This window comes from Ovis canadensis, chromosome 1, assembly GCF_042477335.2.
Source record: "Ovis canadensis isolate MfBH-ARS-UI-01 breed Bighorn chromosome 1, ARS-UI_OviCan_v2, whole genome shotgun sequence".
NCBI classification, from domain to species: Eukaryota; Metazoa; Chordata; class Mammalia; order Artiodactyla; family Bovidae; genus Ovis; species Ovis canadensis.
The window spans coordinates 107,139,087-107,164,665 of NC_091245.1; the positions used below are offsets into that span (position 1 = coordinate 107,139,087).

The following is a 25,579-nucleotide window of genomic DNA, read 5'->3' on the forward strand; positions in this document are numbered from 1 at the left end:
CTCAGGTAGGTGTGGCTAGGCTGTGGGCAGTGGAGACAGAGGACTTCTCCTACCACCAGCCCTACCGTCCTTCAGGTTTTCTTCTTTGAAGCCCTTTGTGGCCTGGGTGTCAGAACCAATAATAATAATCGGAGGACCAAAAGGTCCTCCACCTGTTCAGAGGTCTTCAGGGGCCCAGCACCCACTAGATAGAGGCCACGTTTCTCTGCCTGCTGACACCCAGGCCCAAACTCAGTTTCTGAGCACCCTGAACATGCCCACGGTTTCTGCTTGTGTGGGTCCCTTCTTGAGATTTCTCCTCTCCTTTCTTCACTTGCTCAATTTCCAGGTTGCCCTTCCAGGCTGCCTTCAGGCACCACTTCCCAGGAGGCAATTCTCCAGCCCAGACCCCTTCCTTATCCCTACTGTAGGCTCTGCAACTTATCTTCTGGGCTCCACAGTCTCTGTGATTCCTGGGTCACATATTTACCCCGATGGCAATTCGACTCCCTCCTAAATGTCTCTCTCCTAACTGGACAGTGGCTCCTGGAGGGAGGGGTGATCTGGCTCATCCCCAAAGCCTGGCTCACAGAAAGTGCTCGGTTAACAGCTGTCTCCTCGTTGTTTGTCTACCAGGACACCAGTGAATACACACCCTTAACAAGGGGCTCTTGACTCTTAACTGAGAAGACCTTCCTACCACCTATCTTCCCATCTTTCCAGCTGCTGGGGGCAGCCCAGAACCTCTCATGTCACACTGGGTGTTCAGGGAACCCAGGTTTCAGTGGGCCCCTGCCCAGCCTGCTCCCAGGTTCAGCCTTCTGTCCTAGAAGTGTGGTGGGGTGTAGATGCGAGGAGGCTTCGGAGTGGGGTAAGGAACTCAACTGCGGAGACTCAGACCCCCCTGGCCACATTAATCATCAGTGCCTACAAAGCCGCTTCTTTATCTCCGTTCTCTATTGGTTTTTCAATTGGGGGAAAGATTGAGTAACACTTCAACCCTCTCTTGTATCACCCTGGAGGGGTCCGGTGGGAGAAGTCTGAGCCCATCGAGGTCGCTTATTCTTTGGGAAACATTCTCTAAACTAACATCATGTTTGAGGGGGCGGGTGCCCTCCATTCTTTCTCCCTCCACCCCCACCTGTCCCGCAGCTGTGCCAGAGCAGGGCAGGACACGGGGAGCCTTTCCAGGGTTATTTCCAAGGATCTGTCCCAACAGGAACAGCATCAGGGTCAGCTGGGCCAAAGGAAAAAGGACTTGGGGCTACGAACGCCCCAACCTCTCCCACTCCTCGCCCCGCCTCACGTCTGGGGCCCAGGCCCTCGCCTTCCCCACAACACCCGCTTCCTGGTACTGGGATAGGTAACTGAGCGCGGACAAGAAGGCTCTGGCAGGCCTTCTTGTGATGGGCGGGGCCTAGCTCAGTGGGCGGTCCTGGCTCGCCCCGCCCCCGCCCCGGGAGTGTCTGCTCTCGCCACGCGCCTGGAGCCACAGACGAGTCGGAGACTCGCAGCCTCTGTCCCATGGCCTGGTCTCCCCGTCGCTCCGCGGGCCGGCGACTGCAGCTGCCCCTGCTCTGCCTCCTCCTCCAGGGCGCTACCGCCATCCTCTTTGCGGTCTTTGTCCGCTACAACCGTGAAACCGATGCTGCCCTCTGGCACTGGGGCAACCACAGTAACGCGGACAATGAATTTTACTTTCGCTACCCAAGTGAGTGCGGGTGAGGGCGCGCGGGGAGCTAAGACCCGGTTTCCCTGGTGTCTTGGGAGGGAGCCCAGATCTACCCCTAGGTGGGCTACCCTCTTGCTTTGAGATGAAGGTGCCCCAGATTTATAATAATATCCTTTCACTAGTGTCTGCCACGTTCCAGGTATTATGCCAAGGGCGGCACAAGCATTTTCTCCTTTAGTCTGTGAAGTAGACAAAGGTGAAGAAACTGAGCTGGTTCAGGGTCTTGCTGTTAGAAGTGAGCGAGCTGGGATTTGAACCCAAATCTGAAGCTCCAGCTTTACCTGCTCTCTCGTTGGCCTAGCTGGGCTTTGCCTAGAGACTTTGTCTTTTCTCAGGCCTCCACCCTGAACACAAGGAGAAAAAGAAATCCTCTGGGCAGGGGAGGTAGGGGGTGGGGCGGGGGAGACAGTGATGCAGGTAATATCGTCCTGATGCAGTGATGTCGTCCCCTTGTGAAGGCAGCCGAGGCCAGTGGGCTCAGATGGTTCTTCCCCAGACCCCCAAAGCTGGCTCTTCCAGAGTCATAGAAAAAATGATGTAAGGAGCCACCAGCCAATCACAGAGTAGCCGCCCCACAGCCCTGAGGAGGAGGCAAGGCAGTGTTATTAACCCATTTCACAGAGAAGGAAGCTGAGGCTCAAAGGGGCTGTGATTTATTCAGGATTACCTAGTAAGTGAGTGACAGAGCTGGAACTAGGACTTGGTCACCCTAAGCTCTTAGCACTGCAGCTTACCTGCCTGCTGACAAGGCCCAGGAAGGGGAAGTTTAAGCCCCTCCTTCATGTTGAGGACAGAGCCTCTCCCTCAAGTTTGGGGGACCAGCCTTGTGAGTCAGGCCCTGGGCAGCTAGGACCAGTGGCACCAAATCTCCCAGGGTTTGTTACAAATGTTTGAGCAGGTCTCTAAGCTCAGTTTTCCCCAGCTGAGCAATGAGAAGAAAGGTGCCTCCGTTTGAAGGATATACATTCAAACAAGGCCCAGAATGTGGGTGTCTCCTATAAAAATCCCAGCTTTTATTACCTTCCTTTCTGTGCGCAGAGCTGGTGGCAGCTGTCCTCACCTGACTCTCTTCCGGCCCCAACCCCAACACAATGAAGCTCATAGTGCTGAGAATCAAGAGGGTGAAGTGGAGGCTCGGTTTTGTTCAGTCGCTTCATCGTGTCCAGCTCTTTATGACCCCATGGAATGCAGCACGCCAGGCTCCCCTGTCCTTCACCATCTCCCGGAGTTTGCTCAAATTCATGTCCTTTGAGTCGGTGATGCCATCTAACCATCTCATCCTCTGTCGTTCCCTTTTCCTCCTGCCCTCAATCTTTCTCGGCATCAGGGTGTTTTCCAGTGAGTCAGCTCTTTGCATCAGGTGGCCAAAGTGTTGGTTGAGGCTTGGTCCTAGGCAGAGAGGGCTACAGATCCTCCTTCCCCAAATTTCATCCCAATTCTAGCTGCATAAGTGAGTCATGGATGCTGAGATCAAAGCCACAGAGCTGGGATGGGAGGCTCTTGGGGTCATGCATTTGTCCAGAGAGATGGGGAGTTGGAGGGGGAACAGTCCCTGGACTGAGAGTTGTAAGCTCTTGCTCTAGAGTCTGACCTGGCTGCCTGTCATGACCCCCTATTTGCTTCTCCCATGGGCCTCAATCAAGGCCTTCAAGCCCTGCTTGCTTCAAAGGCCTCCTTGACCGTCCTTGCCCCTGCGTTGCATGATAAACTCTGCTGAATGCACAGCTTTCTGTCCCTGGATTGCAGTAGGAGGAACAGCAGGGGGAATCCTACCTCTTTCTGCACTAGTTTTTTGTCCCTGTGGACTTGGGACCCTGGGGGTGGGTTGGAAAGGAGGGAGGTATGAGGTCCCTTGAGCCTGAGGCTTTGATGCGCCGAGTCTTCACCGTCCCTGTGTCCAGGAGAAGTGGTCAGGGCCAGAGGGTGGTGTGGCCACTGCCCTTTGATTTGGGAGATAAAAGGGAGTTTTGCCGCTGTTGTTAAGCAGTGGGACTAGCCAACGCCAAGGGCATGGCTGCTCTGAGTGTCTGCCTGTTATCTCTGCAGGAAGGGCCTTCAGAGCCCAGCTGGTTCGCTCCTCCCCGAGGTGGAGAGAGAACCAGAGCGGTAATGTGCAAGATGACACAGCATGTCAGCCTGCCTAGAACCCGGCCTCTTGACTCCCCATCTTCAGCACTTCCCCCACATTACAAGCCTCTTATTCCACGAGATAAGCCATGGAAAATAAGAGGGGGAAAGTCTAAGTGTGCAGGGGACGCGGAAGCAAAGATGAGAAAGGGTTCTAAGAAAAAATATGGACAGGTTCTTTTTTGTCTGTCTCTGAGACCTTACTTGCCAGAAGAGGGGTTTAGGACAGATGGAAACAGGATCTTCCTGAGGCGGGGATAGGGGTTAGTGTGACCAGGACCAGAGTGGTTTGTGACTCTTAGGAGAATACAGCCTGATCTGCCCTCTTAAAGGCAGGTGGAGGTGGAGTGGTGGGGACAGATGGCCTCCCCAGCTCACCACTCCCTTTTTCCTGCTTCTCATATTTTATATCCCCACTTTACAGATGAGGAAACTGAGGCTTAGAGAGGTTAAGTGACTTGTCCAAGGTCACACAGTGAGACGTGTAGGGGTCTGGGTGTGTGTGTGTGTGTGTGTGGGCATGCATGTGCTGGAATTTAAAGCCAGCTCTGTGAGATGCTAAAGCCCCAGCTGTCACTGTTCCCTTGTCCTACAGTCTGACTTTGTTCAGGAATCATCTGGTGGGGTTGGAGAGAGGCAGTAAGGGAAGGAGGGAGGGTGATAGGTGGCCCTGGAGGGCTTTTATCTTCTCTCCAGCCAAAAGTGCATGGGTTTGGAGGGGTTGGGGATGTGATGGGAAACAGGCTCCATGCTGCTGGACCCAGGGATCCCCTGAAGGGAATGTTGAGGGGTCATCATATCTATCCCCCTGTCTCCAGCTGGAATAGCTCCTTACCCTCCACAGCTCACAGAGAATGTCTGTGTGGTACATTCCATGGAATGGAACGAAGAAAGGAGATTTCTTGGTGTTTAGATTCCAGGTGAAAAGCCACCGGATTGAGTTTTGATTCCAAACAAACCCCAGGTGGGAGATGTAAATATTATTGCTATTTAAGACAAGTTCTGGAGCGGTTTGGGCATGGAGCCCTGTGACACAGCCCCCTGTGTTGTCTTGCTGTCCTTGGGCAAACGAACAGACATGGCTTCCCCTTTACTGTTTGCACAAGGAGAGAGCAAGTCAGGTGGGGAGGCTGAAAGAACTAAGGCTGCATACTGGTATCTAAACAACACCTCTCTTTTTCTGTTGGGTTTTAAGATCTGAAAGGGAAGAGCGATCTGGGCAACTGAGGAGTGGGCAGGGCTGGAGAAGGGGCACAGTGGTGGGGACATCTAATGGGGCCAATGGACCTTCACCCCCTTGGCTGCGGGGGCTGCGTGTACCCAACCCTCTGCAGGGGCTGGCAAACTCCTTTCCTATCAGCCCACACTCAGCACACACACACACACACACACACACAGATTTGCTTCTCTCAAAGTTATTGATTGCATTCTAAAGTTCAGTAGTACATATTTGGCTTGTTGATGGTTCTCATTTATTTGTTTGCCCGTGCTGGGTCTTAGATGTGGCCCTCAGGATCTTTAGTAGCCACATGTGGGATCTAGTTCCCCAACCAGGGATTGAACCCAGGCCCTCTGCATTGGGAGCAGAGCGTCTCAGCCACTGGACCATCAGGGAAATCCCTTGTTGTTGCTTCTTTACCTTTGAACAAAAAAGGTGATAGTGATTTTTTTTTTCTTTGTGATCTGCCTCTTTCTACTTGAATTCATTTACAACAACAACATGTGAATAAGGAAAGAAAAGCAGAGAAGAACGCAAATACTGAACACTGTGAAGGTCTATAGCTGATAGAGCTGAAATTCCAGTGTAGCTTTGAGCTACAGGCAGCCAAGAAAAAGGGGAAATATGGACAGTTACAGGTTCTCATCAGAATAAAGGAAGCCTCACATACGTGATTCTTTGATTCCTTTGATGTCTGTCTTCCAGCAACAGCTACATTCCCAGAGTCTGATGCATGACTGCTTAGGTTTTTTTGTTTGTTTATTTATTTTTAGTTCTATGACTTCTTAGTAAACATCTAACACATGAGTGAAGGAAAGCAGATCAGTTCCTTGTTCCTTAGGGGAGATGACATTTCCTAGGGCTAAGTTCCAGGAGAAATTTCCCACATGGAGCTATGAAAGGAGAGTTTAGGGTCATGGTTGGTGGATCCTGTTTCTCAATAAGTTATTTACAACAGATGCAATAATGCACTCAAATGTTCCTCTAGTGCTTCTCAACTAGAGCCAAGGATAGCACAGCATTACTGATACATAGACCCAAGACAAAGGAAACAGGACGAGATGCACGGGCTGCATATCACCGAGGTTGTGTTTCTAGCCCTGTTTACAAGTAGATGGTGGGAGGGGTGCAAAACAAAATAATACAAAGCAAATTGTTGTATATATCTCACTTTCAATATGGCTGTTTATTATTTTAGATTTTTGTACACAGAATGGAAAGCAAACAGAAAAGACCCCAAGTGTCCCTCCCCAGAAACCCCACTGACACTTAAAAAATTCAAGTGATTCATCTATAAAATTAAGATATCCAAAGTATAGAAAGAAGCAAACTATAGGGTAAAATCTTTCCCATAAATCTTCTTTTCCATAAGTGGCCATATTGCAAATCTCCAGGGGTTGTTATTTGCACCAGAGTTGTATGGCTCAGCAGCCCTCCCCCTCCCTTCAATTCCTTTTTTCCCTGAGAGAACCTCTTAACAAAGTTATTAAAGTTATTTTATACAGTTCTACAAAGTTAACAATTATTTTATCAATTAATTTGTAAAATTTAAAACCCTAAAACTGGAGAGGCATAGATTCTGAAGTATGAGGAATGGAGGTTAGATATCAAGATGAACTTCCAGCACAAAGGCCAGAAGGGGAAGAGAATTTCCATCACAGAGGGCAGGGGCTGCTGCAGGAAATCACACAGGAAATGTGGGGCTTTTCACTGGTCGTAATGACCCAGGGATTGAGCAGGTGAGTGGGGTAGAGAGGAGAGCAGAAGGCTCTACTCTCTTGCTCTGACCTGGGGACAACAGGGATGGTGGGGGTCCCACTGCTGGGCAGCTCTGCACCGGTGGGCTGGGAGGCCTGGCCACGCCTCGGGGAATTCTATAGGCTTGGCTCCAGCCTCCAGGCGGCATGGCTGGTGAGAGCTGGGGGGTGTGGCCGGATTGCTGACTGGTAGCCGGGTGGTGGCCTGAGTAGTCCCAAATTCCCCCCTCACAGGCTTCCAGGATGTGCATGCTATGATCTTCGTGGGTTTCGGCTTCCTCATGGTCTTCCTGCAGCGCTACGGCTTCAGCAGCGTGGGCTTCACCTTCCTCCTGGCCGCCTTTGCCCTGCAGTGGTCCACGCTCATCCAGGGTTTCTTCCACTCCTTCCGTGGCGGCTACATCCTTGTAGGCATGGAGAGGTGGGCAGCAGTGGCCTCCCTGGCTCCCCTAGGTCTACCTGAGAGGCCCCTGCCCAAGGGACCCAGCTCAAGCCTGGTCTTTCAAGTCTGCCCCCTGACCTAGATTTTTGACCCATCAGTCGATTTCTTTTAGGTACCCTGCCTGTTCCTGTTGTCTGATTTCTTCTCCCATCCTTGACCCACACCTCCCCTTAGGCCCCTTATTATTCAAGAGCTGTTGGGAGAGTAGATAGCATCGTGGAAAAGGGCAGTGCTCGCTGTTGATTCAAAATCTGGTTCTTCCCTTGTCCTGGGCTTTGTTTGCCAAATCCCAGAATCTCCACAAAAAAGGGAGGTGATCCCTTCCCACTTCCCAGGGAAGAATTTAGCCTGGTGCGTTCATTGCCCCCTCCCCGCCCATCCCCCCCCGCCCCGGGCTGCCCTTGTTTCCAGGCCCCCTCACCCTCCCCATCCGAACCCCCCAGCATGATCAATGCTGACTTCTCTGCTGCGGCCGTGCTTATCTCCTTTGGGGCCATACTGGGCAAGACTGGGCCGGTTCAGCTGCTGCTCATGGCCCTGCTGGAGGTGGTGCTGTTTGGCCTCAACGAGTTTGTCCTCCTTAGTCTCCTGGAGGTGAGTCTGGATGGGGATGGGGTGAGGAGTGGACATGGCCAGGCCCTGAGCATGGGGTAGGCATGGGGTAGGACTGGGGCCAGGGGCTGCCCCTCCAGCTCAGCCCCACCTCCCCAGGTGAAGGACGCAGGAGGCTCCATGACCATCCACACGTTCGGTGCTTACTTTGGGCTGATCCTCTCCCGGGTCCTCTATAGGCCCCACCTGGAGAAGAGCAAGCATCGCCAGGGCTCCACCTACCATTCGGACCTCTTTGCCATGATTGGTGAGGCCTCCCGAGGTGTGGTGGGTAAGGGGCTGGTTCATATCCAGGACTGGTCTTGTGGTGCCACCTATAAGTCTTGGGGTTCTGGCAGGGAACTCCCTTCCAACTCGGACTCTTCCATCAGAGCCTGAGGACCGTTGCTTATCATTTTTGGTAGTTTTATGACAGGTTCTTAGAACTCAGAGCTCATGGATCTCAGGGCTCCTTCCCAGAAAATGTTCATGAAGGCGTTAGTCGCTCAGTCTTGTGACCCTGTGGACTGTAGCCTGCCGGGCTCCTTTGTCCATGGGATTCTCCAGGCAAGAATACTAGAGTGGGTTGCCCTACCCTCTTCCAGGGGATCTTCCTGACCCAGGGATCGAACCCAGGTCTCCTGCATTGCAGGCGGATTCTTTACTGTCTGAGCCACCAGGGATGCCCAAGATCCATCCCAGGGGCCTTTCTAAATCCAAGTCTGATGGTACCTATATCTGTTTAAAGGCCTTCAGGGCCCCCCTACCCACATACCAGACTCCTCAGTCAGGCATACTGGCCCCGGCAGTAATTTGCTTCCCTTCCCCTCCCCACTCCTCACCTCTTTCTCCCCCTCTCTCTCCATCCAGACTCAGCTTCTCCCCATCTCTATCCTCTAGGCCTGTTCCCTTGGTGCTGCCTCCCACCTCCTGAGGACACTTCCTCCCAGGAGATTTCCTGGAAGCCCCAGCACTCTCAGGAGAGAAGGGGAGGTCACAGGTCACCCCTGGGAGGAGTAGGGTCTGGCCTGCAAGCACCCTCATCACCACCTATTTCTTCTAAGCCTGCATCTCTGCTCCTGTCCATTCACTGATGAGTCAGGAAAGGAAATTGATATTTTACCTTTTTGAAGGTAGTATTGAGTAGTTACTGAAGTGCCCATTCTTACTTTAAAAAGAGACTTGCCTTGTGTTTCTTGCTCACATCTGGGTGTGTTGTGAAACAGAGCACATGGAACCGTAGGCCAGCTGAGGCCTCCTTGCCCTTTGATAAGTTTGGTTTGAAGTCCAAAGGCTTCCCAAAGATTTCTGTGTTTTCCTGGGAGGCTTACATTCTCAGATTTCCTCTGCCTCCCAGCTCCTGCTGGACAGGAAAATGGGTCTCTTCCTTGATTCCTCTCAAAACTCTTCTCAGAAGACACATGTGTATGTGTGGTAGATTTCACTGCAGACTGTGAAGATGCAGAAGTTACATCGCAACCCAAGGACCACTCAGGACTAAGGGGCACTTCCTCAAGCCTCTCTGCCATGCTGGCCCTGCCCCACAGGGCCCCCAGCCCCCCTCCTCCCTTGCCCCACCTTTCCCTCCAGGACTGACCTGGGAACCTCACAGGGCAGCAAGGCCTGTGGAGCTCCCAGTTCCTGCCGAGATGCACAGGCCCAGCCCATCAGTGCTCACGCCAGGGCCCACCCTCTCCAGGTGGCAGTTGAGGTTATAAAACAAATGATTTTCCTGTTATAGATATCAAGTACCAGATTCGTGCCTGACATGTGGTGCCCTTTGCCTTTTTTTTCTTTCCTTTTCTGATACTTAAAAAAAAAAAAAACAACCCGTGGTTTTCAATCAAGTAACTAACGCCCTCTCATGCCAGTACCCTTCAATGGTACCAGTTGTTAGACATTTAGTACCAGTTAGGCCATGGAAGACAGTTGAGAGTCCCTTGGACAACAAGGAGACCAAACCAGGCAATCCTAAAGGAAATCAACCCTGAATATTCATTGGAAGGACTGAAGCTGAAGCTGCAATGCTTTGGCCACCTGATGTGAAGAACTGACTCACTGGAAAAGACCTTGATGCTGGGAAAGATTGAAGGTGGGAGGAGAAGGGGACAACAGAGGATGAGATGGTTGGATGGCATCAGCAACTCGATGGACATGAATTTGAGCAAGCTCCAGGTGATGGTGAAGGACAGGGAAGCCTGGTGTGCTGCAGTCCACAGGGTCGCAAAGAGTCGGACACAACTGAGCTACTGAACAACAACAATGAGGCCATGGTTGGATTTCCCTGGTGGCTCAGCTGGTAAAAAATCCAGCTGCAATGCAGGAGACCTGTGTTTGATGCCTGGAAGATCTCCTGGAGAAAGAAATAGCTAACCACTCTAGTCGGAGAAGGCAATGGCACCCCACTCCAGTACTCTTGCCTGGAAAATCCCATGGATGGAGGAGCCTGGTAGGCTGCAGTCCATGGGGTCGCGAAGAGTCAGACACGATTGAGCGACTTCACTTTCACTTTTCACTTTCATGCATTGGAGAAGGAAATGGCAACCCACTCCGGTGTTCTTGCCTGGAGAATCCCAGGGACAGGGGAGCCTGGTGGGCTGCCGTCTATGGGGTCGCACAGAGTCCGACACGACTGAAGCGACTTAGCAGCAGCAGCAGCAGCAACCACTCTAGTACTCTTGCCTGAAGAATCCCTTGGACAGAGGAGCCTGGCGGGCTACAGTCCATGTGGTCGCAGAGTCAGACATGACTGAGCGACTGACACTAACTAAAGTAACAGGGCGTGGTTAGGGACTTGGTATGCATCATCTCATTTAGTCCTCACTTCCTGAGGTATGTGTCACTATGCCCACTTTACAGATGAGGAAACTGAGGCTGATGAGGGTAGGTGACTTGACTGCAGTTACACAACTTGTACCTTGTGAGGGAGTCACTTACTGCCTCTCCTTCTGCCTGCCTGCCCACCGTTTAGGGACCGTCTTCCTGTGGATCTTCTGGCCTAGTTTCAACTCTGCACCCACCGCCCTGGGGGATGGGCAGCATCGGACTGCTCTCAACACATACTACTCCTTGGCCGCCAGTACCCTCAGCACCTTCGCCTTGTCAGCCCTTGTTGGGGGGGATGGGCGGCTGGACATGGTATGGGGAAGGGTGTGGGGAGAGGCAGAGGGGTGGGCCGGGAGGCCAGGGAGAGATCTGAGACCCTGCAAGGTTGATCCTCCAGAGGAACAGGTAAGGGAAGAGGCACAGGGGACTGCATCTACGCTGGAGGCGTTGGGGCCAGTGCAGGAGGTGAGGCTAGGACCGCATGTGAGGTTGAGGATTAGACGGTGGAGAAGCAGCAGGTGGCACTCTGGTGGGTGGGCTTGGGGTGGGTGTGGCTGTGATGATCAGAAAGGGCCTCCAGAGCCTTGCTCTTCTGTGCTCCCTTAGGTCCACGTGCAGAACGCAGCGCTTGCCGGAGGGGTTGTAGTAGGGACATCAGCTGAAATGATGCTGACACCCTTTGGGGCTCTGGCAGCTGGCTTCCTGGCTGGGGCCATCTCCACACTGGGGTACAAGTTTGTCACGGTACATAAGCCCCTGGGCCCTGAGCAGGGCAGGGTGTCTTCACACCCTTCCTCCTCTCCAGCAGGCCTGGCTGAGGGGGCACACGAGACTCATGATTGGTGTCCTGTCTCCAGCCCATCCTTGAGTCCAAACTCAAAGTCCAAGACACATGCGGTGTGCACAACCTCCATGGGATGCCGGGGGTCCTGGGAGCCCTCCTGGGCAGCCTTGTGGCTGGGCTGGCCACCAGTGAAGCTTATGGAGATGGGTGAGTTCTCCCCACCCTCACCCCACCCCCAATCCTCAATGGAATCATTATCCCCCCGGAACTAACTCCCTCAGTCTCTGCCTCCTTTTGTGGACCACCACCACCACCAAAAAAAGAGCTGTCTGTTCTCTTACCTTGGAAGCTGAAGAAACTGGGGTGAACAAGACTGGGGACTGGCTTCTTGGTCCTCCGTCAGGTGCAGCAGAAGGTCGTTGAATAAATGATTTCAACAGTGTCATTATTAAAGGGTCAAGGAAGAGACACTGACCCTTAGGATAGATTTGTGCACATCAGGGCTCAGAGGAGAGGGGAGGCAAAAGTGACCCTCAAGCTGAGCCTTGAAAGGTGTGAGGGTGTTGCTGACATAGTGGGGATGGGAGGGTGTTCCCCTCCAATGGGCTCAGTTGGAGCAAAGGCCTGGAGGTGACTCAGCCTGGCAGGCTCCCCAGGGCCCTTTCGGCTGCTGCAGAAAGCGGGGCAGGGCACCGATGCGCTGGCCAGCCCTGGCTCCGTGCTCCAGCCGTCTCCCCACTCCCTCCTCTCCCTGAAGCCTGGAGAGTGTGTTTCCACTCATCGCCGAGGGCCAGCGCAGTGCCACGTCTCAGGCCATGCACCAGCTCTTCGCGCTGTTTGTCACACTGACATTTGCCTCTGTGGGTGGGGGCCTTGGAGGTGAGTGACCTTGGCTGGGATCGGGAGTTGGCAGGAGGAGCTCCAGGGAGGGCAGAAGACGGGGGCGGCGGGGGTGGGGGAGCGGGTGTTCTCCGGAGGAAGGGCCTTCGGATCGATCCCATTCCCCTGACATTCATTTACTCTGTTGAACACCTACATCGTGCCAGGTGCAGGGTGGGGTTACGGTGTTCAGGGGTAACTTCCTCCAGGTAAGGAGGACCAAGCAGGTACTTTCTCCCTTCTGGCCGCAAAGGAAGGTGGGAAGCCTGCTGACCAGTCCCTCTCCTCCGCGGCTTGGCGCGCTGCTCCCTCTTCCCACTAGAGGGCAGCCCAACCTCAGGCCGAGGCCTGGGGCGCCACCTCTCTGGGGCTGGGGCTGGCGCTGGGGTAGGGGCCCGGACGGAAGAGGCCTGGCTGGCTCATCAATAGACTAGGGCACAAAAACCTTCCACAGAGGCAGCCTGCCCACTGATGCCAGGCCAAACAGTCCCTCCTGATGTCTGGCCTTCAAAATTAAACATACGCTTCGGTATCCCCATCTTCCTGCTCTCACCTTGAGATCTTATCCTTAAATAAGAGTTCATTCATTCATTTAATACTTATTTACTCAAGAAACACTTTCTGCGTGCCTCTTGGAGAGGAGCCCACAGAAAGCTTACGAGCTGCGGTTCATGACAGACTCACTATTGGGTCCGTTCCCGCGGTGCACACTTTCGTATGTCACTTCTCTGAACCTTGGTCCCCTTCTTTGTAATTCAGGGATCCTATTCACCTTGCAGGGCTGCTGTGATCACTCCGGGAGGCAGTGCTTTGTCACGAATTTTGCACAGGGCCTAGCAGAAGTGGCGCTTGATAAATACTGTGATTTGCCTGTGCCAGGCATCACACTGACCTCATGACTCCCAGCTCCTCTGTGCCCTGTGGTACTGGGTAGCAACCTCCTCTATGGGGGCAGCAAAAAGCCTCACACAGTGTCCCCTACCGCCACCAGGGCTCCTGCTGAGACTGCCCATCCTGGACTCCCCACCCGACTCCCAGTGCTACGAGGACCAGATTTACTGGGAGGTGAGCTGTCCCCACCCCTCAGGCCCTCAGGGCCCTCTCACCCTCAGATGCCCCCTTCCCTGCCTCGCCTCCTCTGGTCCAACCTGTCTCTTTCCCTCCTCCCCGGCTCCTGCTCCTCTGGGGTTCACCCTTCAGCTGTGGTCTCTGTCCTCGAGAACTGACCCTTCACCTGCTCCTCCATCCCTGCCCTCCAGGTGCCTGGGGAACATGAGCATTTAGCCCAAGGATCACAGGAAATAGAGACTCAGGCCTAACTTGCTTCCAGCCCTTGGAAGGATGCTCTCCTTTTAGAAGCGGATGACTGCCTACCCTGGGGAAGCTCCTCATTATTAGCTTCCATCACCTCTGCTGCAGGAAAGAAGACAGGAGCTCCTTTCCATAAGGAGCCTTGGGGGAGGGGCAGTGGAAGGCTGGGGAGATGGTGGAGGAGCCAGGTGGCTATACCTGGTCATGATGAGGAGAGAGCCTCACACACCCCCACCCCACCACCCCACGCCCTACAAGTGAGGCACTTGAGGGACTGCTGAGTCACTGGACCAGCATCACTTAGTTGCTGTGAAGCCTGAGCCAGGGCCTGGCTCTCTGAGGATGATAAATACCATGGTCACCAAGGACTCTGACTCCTTTGTTTTTGTGCATTGAGAATTTGGGGAGTTTCTCACACCATCTAACTCAGAATATTAGAACCTCAGGTGAAAAAAGACCTGATTGGTGACAACATCCTGCCTCCTCAAGTCTAAGGAAATTCCCCTAGGATGCTGTCTTCTATGAGGGCAATGCGCAGACTGCGCTTTCTTGCTTCCAGAGACAGGGAGCTCATTCCCCTCCAGCAAGTGTATGTTTGTTACAAGACAGCTCAGTCTGCTAGAGAGCTCTTCCTATCCTAGAATGAATGCCACTCTGACCCTCAACTTGGCTGACCTCTGAACAGTAGGAAGAGAGCCCCGGGAGGCTTAAGAGTAGCATAAGGAATTCTTTTGCCACTAACTCCTCAGAAGCTGGAAGCAGCCAGCCTCCAGGCACCAACTTAGGTCCCTGTCCAGAGTCTGAGGAGTGGGGACAATTCAGAGCTGCTGTAGGGAATGGGGAAGGCAGGCCCAGGGCTTGCGTCGGCCTGACACCATCAGACCACCAGAGGGCGCTCCAGTCCCAGCAGAGGAAGATGGGGCCTTCATGCTCCAGCATCCTCTACCAAGAATGGAAGTCCTTCCTGCATCCTCAGGCCTTCCTGCCTGCTTCAGCTCTGGTCCTCACTATTGCTACCACAAGACTTCTGAGCGCCCAGTCTCCATCGCATGTCAGGCGGTGCTAGGGCTTCCAGATCTTTCATTCGACTAGGAATCCATCCTTCCAGTAGACCAGAGCTCTTTTCCCAAACCTGAAGTGCTGGGAGCCCCTCTGCCCTCTCCTGCCGCTCCCCAGGCTTCGGACAGGAGTGAACAAGACTACAGACCTCTTCCTCAAGACCAAACCCCAGGAGGGATTTCTGGGGCCTAGTCCTGGGATAGGCGCAAAAGGTGTTCCCACGAGGCTTCATCCTCACTGTAGTTAGAGGGACTGAGCTGGGCTGGAGAAAGCGGACAGCACAGAGCTGAGGAACAAGGAGGGCTGTTGAGGGACAAGTGCCCCATGGGACCCTCCTCTTTGTGGCCCAAACAGACTTGGTGTATCCCTCCCCTTGAGTTCCCCTCCTTCCTCCACAGCCTCCCCTGCCCCGTTGCTGGCTGGGATCGGTATGTTGGAGGGAGATCCTTGTGCTGAGGCAGAAGGATGACTGCTGAGATTGCAGAAAGGTATCCTGTCCTGTGAGCCCCAGGAGGGTGGGAGTCTGGACAAGCAGAGGCCCATCCCCCATTCCATCCTGCAGAGCCTTCCCTCTAGCCCTGGAAAGATCCAGGTACAGTCAGCTGACCTGTTCTGCCCCCAAGCTCCCCGAGCAGTCCTCTGAGATCTGAAAGACTTACAGGAAAGGAGAGAGTTTGAGGATAAGACCCTCCCTGCCCTGCCTGGGTGGGTAAAGCTCCGATACATGAGTATTCATTTACACATACCACTGGCATTTTCCCACCTGATCTTTTCCTGCTCACTCCTGTTCTTTTCTGACCATAACCAAATCTCCAGGCTTGACTAAATGGGACTGCTCCAGCCCAGGCTGGTCACTGCTCCCATCTTAATCCAGGGAGTCTTCCTGAAGAAGTGACAATTGAACCATCCCTGGGAGAGGACAGTTACCAGCTTCTAAGGGAGGAAAGGCTGCAGGTCCCAGGGTGGCCCACCAAGAGGTCCTTGAGAAAGGAGGGACAGGGTGGTAGCTGCCCAGCAGGTGATGGCCCTGAAAATCCTATGGCCAAGCAGTTGAGGCTCCATTACTCCCTCAAAGCTGCTCACAGCCCAAGACACTGCTGAGATCTACAAGATCCAGAACCCTGGCTTCAGGGCTCAGGGGACTCTGTCCAGGGCTGAACTCTTCAAAACCAGGCCCTTGTTCTTTCCTCTTCTCCCTCCCATAGCTTTTCCTCTGGTGCCCAGCACCCTGGAGGGCAGTCCATAGGTCGTTCAGTCCGAGTGATGGACTAAGCCATCACCGTTTGCAGTTTGGGTACCGTCACTGCTTTCAGGCAGATAGCTCGGAGGGCAAGAAATGTCCTAGCTCCTGGGCTACCCTAGGAGCCTGTCTGCTGCCCTGCGACTGAGCCCCTCCCCCATCTTTCCTGTAGCCCCTAGCTCAGCACCATCCATCCCCCCCACACAGTGGCCCATCCATTCAGGCTGGGTCAACAGGGTGACAATGAGCAGGTCAAGGAGATGGCGGGGACAGGGGCCAAGGGGGCTCCTTCCTCACCTCTTCAGGACAAAGAGGCCTCTGCCCCTCAGGGACAGCCCCTCTGATCACCACCATTATTACTCTCAATGCAAGACAATCAGACACTTGCCCACTCATGAACTCTTGTCTGTCCAGCCCCAGTGCCCAAGTTCTGGGGACAATGACGGACGAGGACCCCGAGCCCCTGCTTGCCTCCCAGGGCCCCACTGATGGGGAAGACCAGCTGCACCAGAGGTCAGTGTCAAGCCAGCAGGGTCAGAACCCTTAGGGAAGGGTTTCTGGAGTTGGTCGCTGTTCTGGAGTATGTGTGAGCGACAACAGGGCTTCCTGGCTAGACATCTGGCAGAGAGGCCCAAGGTTCCCCACGGACCTCGGGGTGCTTCTGTGCCTGTGTGGGCGGACCGCCCCACCACCCCCACTGCCCCAGGCCAGAAGCTCCGAGCTGCTCTTGTGACCTCTGGAGGACCCCGCCCTCCGAACCTGCGCAGCCTGGGAAAGGCCTGAGATGCCCCGCTATTGGGATTCAAATCACGGCGCACGGTGGCCCCAGCTCGAGGAGGAATTAGACACGGCGTGGGTGTCCGAAGTAGGGGGTGGTGGTGGTCCCGGGACAGACTAACTGGGCAGCCGTGCTCCCCCCACCTCACCCCGATATTTCTCTCCCACCGTCAGGATCTCCCCCACCCGCCGCCGCCCGACTCCGGGCGCCCCGTCTCCTTTGTCTGGCCCTCCCGCCCACTCCCAGCCGGGTCCGCCGCGCCGCCCCGCGCGCCGCGGCCCGTGCGCCCGCCGCCGCCGCCTCCCGGGAACAATGCGGGCCAATGTCTCCGGGCGGGCGAGCGGGCTATGCAAATGCCCAACGGCCTGTGAGAATCCCCCTCTGCCGCCGCCGCGTCTTCCACCGCCTGAAAGGGGCTGGCGGCCAGGCCCGGGTGGGGGAGGCGGCCCCTGCATAGGGATGAGCTATCGTCCCGGAGCGCCCGCCCGGGACAGAGTGCCATTGTCTCGGTGAGGCTGTCTGTTCGCCCATCGGAGCCGGCCAGCTCCAGGAGGAAGGCAGAAGACGACCAAAATCAGGCCTTGGAGCAAGGGAGGGGTGGTCACCCGTTCCCTCCACTCCTACTCCTCTCCCCAAAGAGCCTTAACTTTAGGGTCAGACCGTGGTGGGCCCTCAACTTGGCTACGCCCGCTCACTAGCTTGATGGCCTGCACAAACCAGTTCATTTCTCTGAGGCCCTGTATCCTGAAGGTTAAACCTAGCCTAGAGTTTCTGCTCTTCCCATCCTCCTTCCCTGTTAACTGCCCTCCCCATCTCCATCATTTTTTCACGTGGCATTGATCTGGGTTGTCTCTGGAGCCAGTTTCCTTCTAGAACCTTGAGGGAAATACTCATGTTTTCCCCAGAACAGGTTACTGGACAGGGTGAGCCCTAGGCCGAGTCCAGGCTGCCTTCCTGCTTCCTTCTGCTGCTACCAGTTAAGAAGGCCCACCTTTTATGGGAGAAATGCCAGCCATGCAGGCCTGAAGCTTCTCCAGTGACTAGGGGTTCAGCGATGAGGGTGCCACACAAAGTTCCCTCCCACAAGTGAAAGAAGTGTGTTCCTCTCCCCGCAGCCCAGGAGCCTGTGTCCATCTAACACATTGCACTGTTTGGCACTGGAGGAATAACAGTGGGCAAGAGACTCTGTGCTTGGAGCAGAGTCCATTTTAGTTGGGAACTTAGCCCTGGCTCTTGGGTGTTTGCAGGCTGAGCTCCAGTAAATGGACTTTCAACTCTGCAAGGTGCAGGACCTGATTTCACCTTTCCTAAATTCCCGCACAGGCTCAGGATCGACACCCTATCTCTCTCTAAGGTGAGAGCTATTTCAGAAATGGTGCCTGGGCCCTTCAAGCAGTGATGCTTCTGGGACTCATGAGGTTTGAGGTGGCAAAATCAACGGGAGCAACAGCAAAATGAGAACTGACCAGGGAAGTTCAGGTTCTCAGTCCCAGTAAGGCAGGTTTCCCTGGTGGCTCAAACGGTAAAGAATCTGCCCACTGTGCCGGAGACTCGGGTTTGATGCCCAGGTCAAAGAAGATCCTGGAGAAGGGAATGGTAACCCACTCCAGTATACTTGCCTGGAGAATTCCATGGACAGAGGAGCCCAGTGGACTGCAGTCTGCGGGGTCGCAAAGAGTCAGACATGACTGAGCAACTAACATATGCTCACAAGGCAGGAGAAAACTGAGAGGAAGAGGAAGAAGACGCAGGTAGGGCAGGGGTCTTGTGGGAAGCAGAGGTTACAGGGCTGCCTCAGGGGCCTGCTCATTCCTGGTTTGTCTTCTGTCTTCCTGGCCTCTGTGAGGAGCCAGGCACAACACGAATGGCAACTCCTTTCTGGGGAGGCAGCGGCGGGGTGCAGGCAGTGGAGCCTGGCCTCCTGGGGGAGCATTTGGGAGACTATTAGATAAGAGGGGAGTTTGAGGCAGGGTCAAGGGATGTGGGCTGGGAGCTGAGGCATTTCAATGTACTAGGGAAGCAGTCAAGAGTTCTGTCCACCTCTGCTCTCCATCTTTGAAAGTGGTGGTGATTTAGTTGCTAAATTGTGTCTGGCTCTTTTGTGACCCCAGGGGGTGTAGCCCGCCAGGCTCCTCCGTCCTTGGGATTTTCCAGGCAAGAATACAGGAATGGGTTGCCGTTTCCTTCTCTAGGGGATTGTCCCTGATTCAGGGATTGAACCTAGGCCTCCTACACTGCAGGCAGTCTCCTGCACAGCAGGCAGATTCCTTACTGACTGAACCGCTAGGGAAGCCCTTGGAAGTAGGCTCCCTTGCAACTCTTCACTGGGTCTCTGCTCCAACCTGGAACCCTTCAGAGCATTCTGACTTGGGGCTGCCCAGACTCTGAGGATCCCCAGATGCCACCTCTGAAAGAAGCCAAACCAAGTCCTCACTTGTCTCCACATCTGGCTAGAGCCTCCCCTTGCTGGACCCCAGAACACATCCTCCCCCCCTCGACCCTCCCTCTTCTCTCCCATTTGCAGGTGGTCCCAGGCTTGCCCAGAGATTCTCTGCCCTGAAGGTGGCGCTCTCTCTCTTCAGCCTGCATTTCCAGGGCTCCCTGGGACTGTTCTGGATGGTCTTCGGAAAGGTCCCTGGGCAGGATCCAAGCAGACCCCGCTTGGCTCTGAGGCTGAGAGAGGAAGTGGGCTTTGTTGTGCCAGGACATAGGCTGGATTCTTAAGTTTGTTTTTCCTCCCCTGCTCTTCTCAGTAAGAGAGCCCTCAGCTAGAGAAGCTGCCCCCACCACCCCCACCCCAGTGTCCCCTCCTTACTCAGCTTAGCACCATCCATCTCCCCAGAGCAAGGAATGCGGCTCCTGGACACTGTGGGGCTTGTTCCCAATCCCCTTCTAGCTCATTTCACTCGGGCTTTTACAGGCTCGCCTCCATCCCACAGTCTGCTGTCTGGGATCTGGCTCTGAAGGCACAGAGAGAGGACTCCCCTCCTCCCCGCAATTCCTCATGCTTCATTTTGTCCCAACACCATCTGAGGAGGCTGCGCCATGGGGGGTCAAGGAACCCTGGTGTGGAAGCCTGTGGGAGGCAGGGTCCCCCTCCTTCCCATCTCTGCAGCCACTGCGGTAGCTGCACTCCACAGCTGCACGGTATCTGCAAGCTAAACAGGGTCTGTAAGCCATCCATCCCATCCATCCCCCCACTCGTGTTCCTGTCCACGCCCCGCAAGCCTCAATTATTGGTGGAATTAGAACCGGGCTTCTTGTTGGCAGTTGCTAATTAAGATCATTTATAAACGCGACTATTAATGCTGAAGTGGGCTGCAGCCACCAACATCTCTCACCCGCACCATTGGCGAGGTGCAGGCTCTGGGATTGCTCCCGCCTGACTCCATCTTGGGAAGGACTGTTCCCTTTCAGTACCTACCCCACCTGGCTTCAGGCCTTCAAGGCAAGGGTCAGTGGGCACAGAGGGTTCGGAGGGGGTTTAGCTGAGCCTTCCAGAGAAATGGAGCTGTGACTGTGTGGTGGGGGTGGAGGGGGAGGTGTGCTATGTGAGTCACATGATGCTAGCTAGCGTCTTTCTTCCCCAGAATGTTTGAGGCTGGGTCAGGATGGAGTTCATGAAGACTCTAGGGAGAGCTTGGATGCACCCCTCTGATGTGCACCTCTGCCCTCCTGCAACCCAAATACCAGCTTTGCCTTAAGCCAAGTAACATAGAATTTAATTTCTCCTCCTGTGGTTGGGGGACCATTTCATTGAGACATTCCCTATAAAAGGGGATGGCGCGTCTTAGTGGAACATTTCCCTCATAGCTGCTGAGTACTACCAGGTGCCAGGCCTTAGGAATCTGCTCAGAAATAAATAACCCATTCCAGGGAACTGTCCCAAATCCCTCCAGGCTGGATGAGGTCTGCCTCTGTAGACCCCCTCACCCCTTTCACATTTCAGCCAGCCTCACGATTTGTTGTAACAAGCTGTTCATTTTCACCTGCTCAGTCTCACTAGGGGCTTCCCGGGTAGCACTAGCTACCGCTTGTGCTTGCCAGTGCAGGAGACATAAGAGACACAGGTTCAATCCCTGGGCTGGACAAATCCCCTGGAGTAGGGCCTCTCAAACCGCTCCAGTATTCTTTCCTGGAGAATCCCCTGGATAGAGGAGCTTGGTGGGCTATAGTCCATAGCGTTGCAGAGTCAGACACAACTGAAGACTGAAGGGACTTGACATGCACGCAAGCACCCCCACTGGACCGTGCGTTGCTCAAAGACAGCGGCTATACGTTGCTCCCTGCAAACAGTAAAAAACTTTATTGACGCAGCCTTTCTGCCTCTCTCCCTCCTCTCTGACCTTCAGCCTTGGGCTTCCAGAGCAGGATGTGTCACATGGAACCCTTGGCCCATTTTGCCTCCACTGGACCCCATCAGCCATGACTTGGAGAAGGAGGTAGGTGGCCCAGCAGGCAGGGCTAGGCCCCTCAGGGGCCTTCCAGGGAAGCCCGTCAGCTCTCAGCAGGCGTGTCTGGGCTTCTCCTCCAGCGCCCCCATCCACTCATGTCCAGAGAAGTGACCCAAAGCGGCCCAGGAGAGCTTGGGAAGGGACCCTCCCCCACACACCTGCTCTTCCCCATTCTTCTCCCCTCAGACTTCAATGTCTTGACTTTTTCCTGCAGCTTTTGAAGGAAGAATCCACCAAGACTTTAGTCTCCCCTCGACCCAGGAAGAAAGGAGAGAGAGAGAAAAAAAAGTCCTGAAAACAAAACCGCTACAACAACCTTAAAGTAGGAGAGATTGGTTGGAAGGCTTTTAATCCCTTAATCCCTCTCAGATGGGCCTTGAGACGCTAATGATTTTCCTAATTATTCCCTCCCATTTTCCCATAGCTCTGTAAGGACTCTCGAGAGGAGTGAAATTCCGAGTGAGCCGGTGTGGGGTGAATGGTAGGCCCAGTTTCCCCCAAACGAAGCCCAGAGTCCAGGCGGCTGGAGAGGTGGGGGAAGGGCCAGGAGTGTTCCAGCTGGGGGCTAGGGCGTCCCTGCCACCGACAACTGACACCCGTGTGCAGGGCGGGCCTGGGACAAAGGGGCTGTCGGGGGCTGCCTGAGAGGCCAGGTGTGGGGCTGGGGTCCCCTCAGTGTGAATGGCCCATTATGCTGCCTAGAGGATGGGAGAGGGGGGATCTCTTTGTGTTCCCCCCGGGAAAGGCCTCTTTGGGTGATAATCACCCTGGGAGAGAGGTGGAGGTGATGGTAAGTTTCTTTAAAGGGGGCCAAGCCTCTCAGAGAACAGTTGGCCATCAGCCTTTGGCCCTCTTCTTGTTTCCAGCAGCCTGGGATCCTGTGGCCCATCCATGGGGGTGGGGGTGAGGGATAGGCCAGCAAATATGGCCCAGCTCTGGGCCCAAGCTCCCTCCCCATCACTGTGACCTGCCAGGCTAAGTTCAGGGGTAACCTTCTGCAGGAAACCACCCCCAGAGCCCCTTCCCAACCTGGGCTTCCCAGGGGGTCAGTGTGAAGAAACTGCCTACCAATGCAGGAGACACAGGTTCAGTCTCTGGGTGGGGAAGGTGGCACCCCACTCCAGTGTTCTTGCCTGGAAAATCGCATGGACAGAGGAGCCTGGTGGGCCACAGTCCAAGGGGTCTCAAAGAGTCAGACGCGGCTGAGCAGAGACTGAACCCGGGCTCCCTGCCCTGGGAGCCTAGACCCACTGGACCACCAGGGAAGTCCTGCGTTGCTCTATTTTTAAAAACATTCATGGAGATTCTCATCCCATCTCTACAAGCTCCCTGTGGGGTGAAGACACAAGCTTCATTTCACAGATGACGAAACCGAGGTTCAGAGCAGTGAGGGGACTCCTGTAGGTGACGCAGTAGGAGAGGCAGGGCTGAGACTGGAGCCTGAGCTTCGAATCCTGGGCACAGGACTTTTGCACTTGCTCCCTCTGCCTAGAATGCTCACCTCCCAAATGGCCACGTGGCTGTCTTCCTCATCTCCTTTGGTCTTTGCTCAAATCACATCCTCCATGACAGGAGAAGGCTGGCATTTGCTTCAAAGTGACATGGGAGGCAGGAGAGAGTAGATGGAGGTGCAGATGATACAAGATTGGCAGTTGTGGAAGCTGAATGAAGGGCAGGTGGGGGTTCATTAGACTAGTCTGTTGAGTTTTGCATCTATTTAACTTTTTCCACAAGAAAAGGCTGAACAAAATCTGGCCTTCCAGAAGCACCTTATTTAAGTTGAATTCACCGCCTTGACTCCAGTCCTTATGCCCCCTTTTCCTTTCTGGTTTTCTCCGGAGCATTCATCACCGTCTCTATGTATTTTGTTTATTATTATTTTTTTTGATTCGTGTTGGTCTTGCACACTAGCCTCATGAAGCCAGAGGTCCTGGGGTCTGTTGGTGCAGGCTGGTACCCTGGCATGCAGAGCAGCACTTGGCACTTAGAGGCGCGAAGTCCATATTAGGAAGAGCCCGGATGACCTGGGTTGCAGCTGAAGGCTCTTGACCAAGCCACATTGAAACAGAGCAACGGCAGACTATTGGCGTGGGTTTCTGGCCTGTGGGGTCCTTCAGCACCTGGAGCCACAGCCGGAGGGTCCTTCCCAGTGCCCCCCAGCCCAGGCTAAGCCCCTAAGTGTCCCATTATGCACCATTCACTTCTCACTTTGTCGAGCCCGTCCGCAGCCGCTGCGTCCTTTTGTCAGAGGGGCCTGGGAGTGCAAGGGGCTATTACCATGAGGCCTCATTATTCCCAGCCAGAGCAATAATGAGGAGTCCCTTCCCCAGGCTAGCACAATCTGTAGGGTCCCTCCCATTTAATAACTATAATAACAGCCAGCATTTATGAGCCCCTGCTTCATGCCCCGCTGCGTGCCAAGCACTTTACATACATTATCTCATTTAATCCCTCCAACAGCTCTGGCAATCAGCTACTATTTGTATCCCCATTTTTCAGATAAGAACGCCAAGACCGGTGCCCAGAGCCCCGTTATCCTTAGCTCAGCCATACAGGGGGAGGAAGGGCAGGGATACACTCATGTTCCAGGTGGAACATGGAGGTGCAGAGAGGGGAGGTGGCCTGGGAGAGAGCACATGGCAGAGTATCGGGGCCCACAGCTAGGACCGGGCAGCAAGAGTCCCTCGGGCATGCACAGAGGAGGTGAGCAGCAGTCCCCAGAGCGCTCCGGGCCAGAGCAGCCAAGCCTTCACTGTGTGTTCACACGGGCAGCAGCTAGCTCCAGCACTTGGCCTGTGCAGAGCTAGTGAGACTCCAGGGGCTCTGCCCATGAGGCCCACCCGGTAGTGAGGAGCACTTCCGCTCTCTGGGCCAACACTGAAATGCTCTTAGAGGGCCAGGGGGTGTGCAGGACAGAGTGACCAGGCCCCGGGGGGTGGCAGGAACCTGGTGGGAGGAAGGCGAGGATGAGAAAAGGAACTGAAACTCCACTCTTTCCTCTCCAGTGAGGAGCCTCAGGGGTTCTCTTATGCTCTGGCCTTTGCGGTTAAACACAGTCCTTCCCAGGCTTCCCTGGTGGTTCAGACGGTAAAGAATCTGCCTGCAATGCAGGAGACCTGTGTTGTGATCTACCCATCGATCCCTCGACTGGGAAAATCCCTTGGAGAAGGGAATGGCAACCCACTCTAGTATTCTTGCCTGGAGAATTCCATGAACAGAGGAGCCTGGTGGGCTACAGTCCATGGGGTCACGGAGAACTGGACACAACTGAGCGACTAAAGCACGCACACGTGCACTGTCCTTCCCAAGCCTTTAAAAAAAGAGGGAATAATTATTATTTTAAATTGGATTTATTTCTGAATAAGCCATTTCTTCATCTTAAAGGCACAAAACTTTAGAGACCGGAGAGGGTAAACTCTCAGGGGATCCAGGGTTTGCAGGGGAAGAGGAGGATCTCTCAGAAGGGCGGAGATGGAGCAGCAGGAACGGCTTTCCAAGTAGAGGGAACATCATATGTGAAAGCTTGGCTCTGTGACACCTGGTGTGTCCTAACGTGCTTTCTGCAGAAGAGGAAGGAGGGTCTGCACCACTTCAGGCAGGCTGGACTCCCAGAGTCAGGGGTCTTTGGGCTGCACTCTGCATGCTCTTGCCCCTCAGCCTGAAGTCTCAGAGGCTAGAGAGGGTTTATCCCTCTGTCCCTTCCCAGAAAGGAGCCACCCCTGGTCAGTGGGACCCCTGACTTCTGCTTAGCTAGGGGGCTGAGCCCTGCTCGAGTCGTGTGGGGCAGACCTATCTCACCAGGGTTGTGAGGGTGAAATCCATTCATAGGGTGTTTTGTACAATGCTTGACACAGCACGAATGCTATTCATGTTCATGTTGTTTAACTGTTCCAAGGACACCCAAACTATTCCCTGTCTCAATGTTCCCTCTCTGTAGTGACCTAAGTATCTTCTGCACTCACTCCTGGCTCCCAAATTCTCCAGGCCGCCCGGAATGCCACGGAGCCACCACCTTCCCCTTGGCTTCTCAGGGAGAGCAGTAGGGGAGCCTCTGCAGGCATGTGACCTGGAAGCTGAGGTGTTCAAAGTGGAGAGAAAGATTTCCCCTCCTGGACCCTCAGCTCCGCCTCTTCTCACTCACTCTCCTTGAAGAAAAAAACACCCCCACTCATTACCAAGCCTCGGCAGCCAGGCCCTGGCTAAAGCCCCGGCTAAAGGCAGCAATTAGATCGTTAGCACCAGCCCCAACCCACCTGCTTGGAGTCCCTCAAACACATTTTAATTATAATCCCTTAATCTCCCTCAGATGGCGAGGCCCAAACAGCCCCTTCCCTCACTCTCTTCCCCCAATTAAGGGGTCCTCTCAGCAGAGAGCCCCTCTCCCAGCTAAAGGCCTCCCTG

General features: G+C 54.5%; 1 protein-coding gene across 1 annotated transcript; it reads left to right on the forward strand.

Annotated features, from left to right (window-relative positions):
* Positions 1-1,412: 1,412 nt before the first annotated feature.
* RHBG (Rh family B glycoprotein) lies at positions 1,413-14,015 on the forward strand. Its single transcript, XM_069576642.1, has 10 exons — positions 1,413-1,690; positions 7,049-7,235; positions 7,700-7,850; positions 7,968-8,115; positions 10,819-10,985; positions 11,280-11,417; positions 11,531-11,664; positions 12,215-12,336; positions 13,328-13,401; positions 13,596-14,015. The coding sequence occupies exons 1-10, from the start codon at positions 1,504-1,506 to the stop codon at positions 13,653-13,655; spliced, it is 1,368 nt and encodes a 455-aa protein (XP_069432743.1). The 5' UTR covers positions 1,413-1,503; the 3' UTR covers positions 13,656-14,015.
* The last annotated feature ends 11,564 nt before the right edge of the window (positions 14,016-25,579 follow it).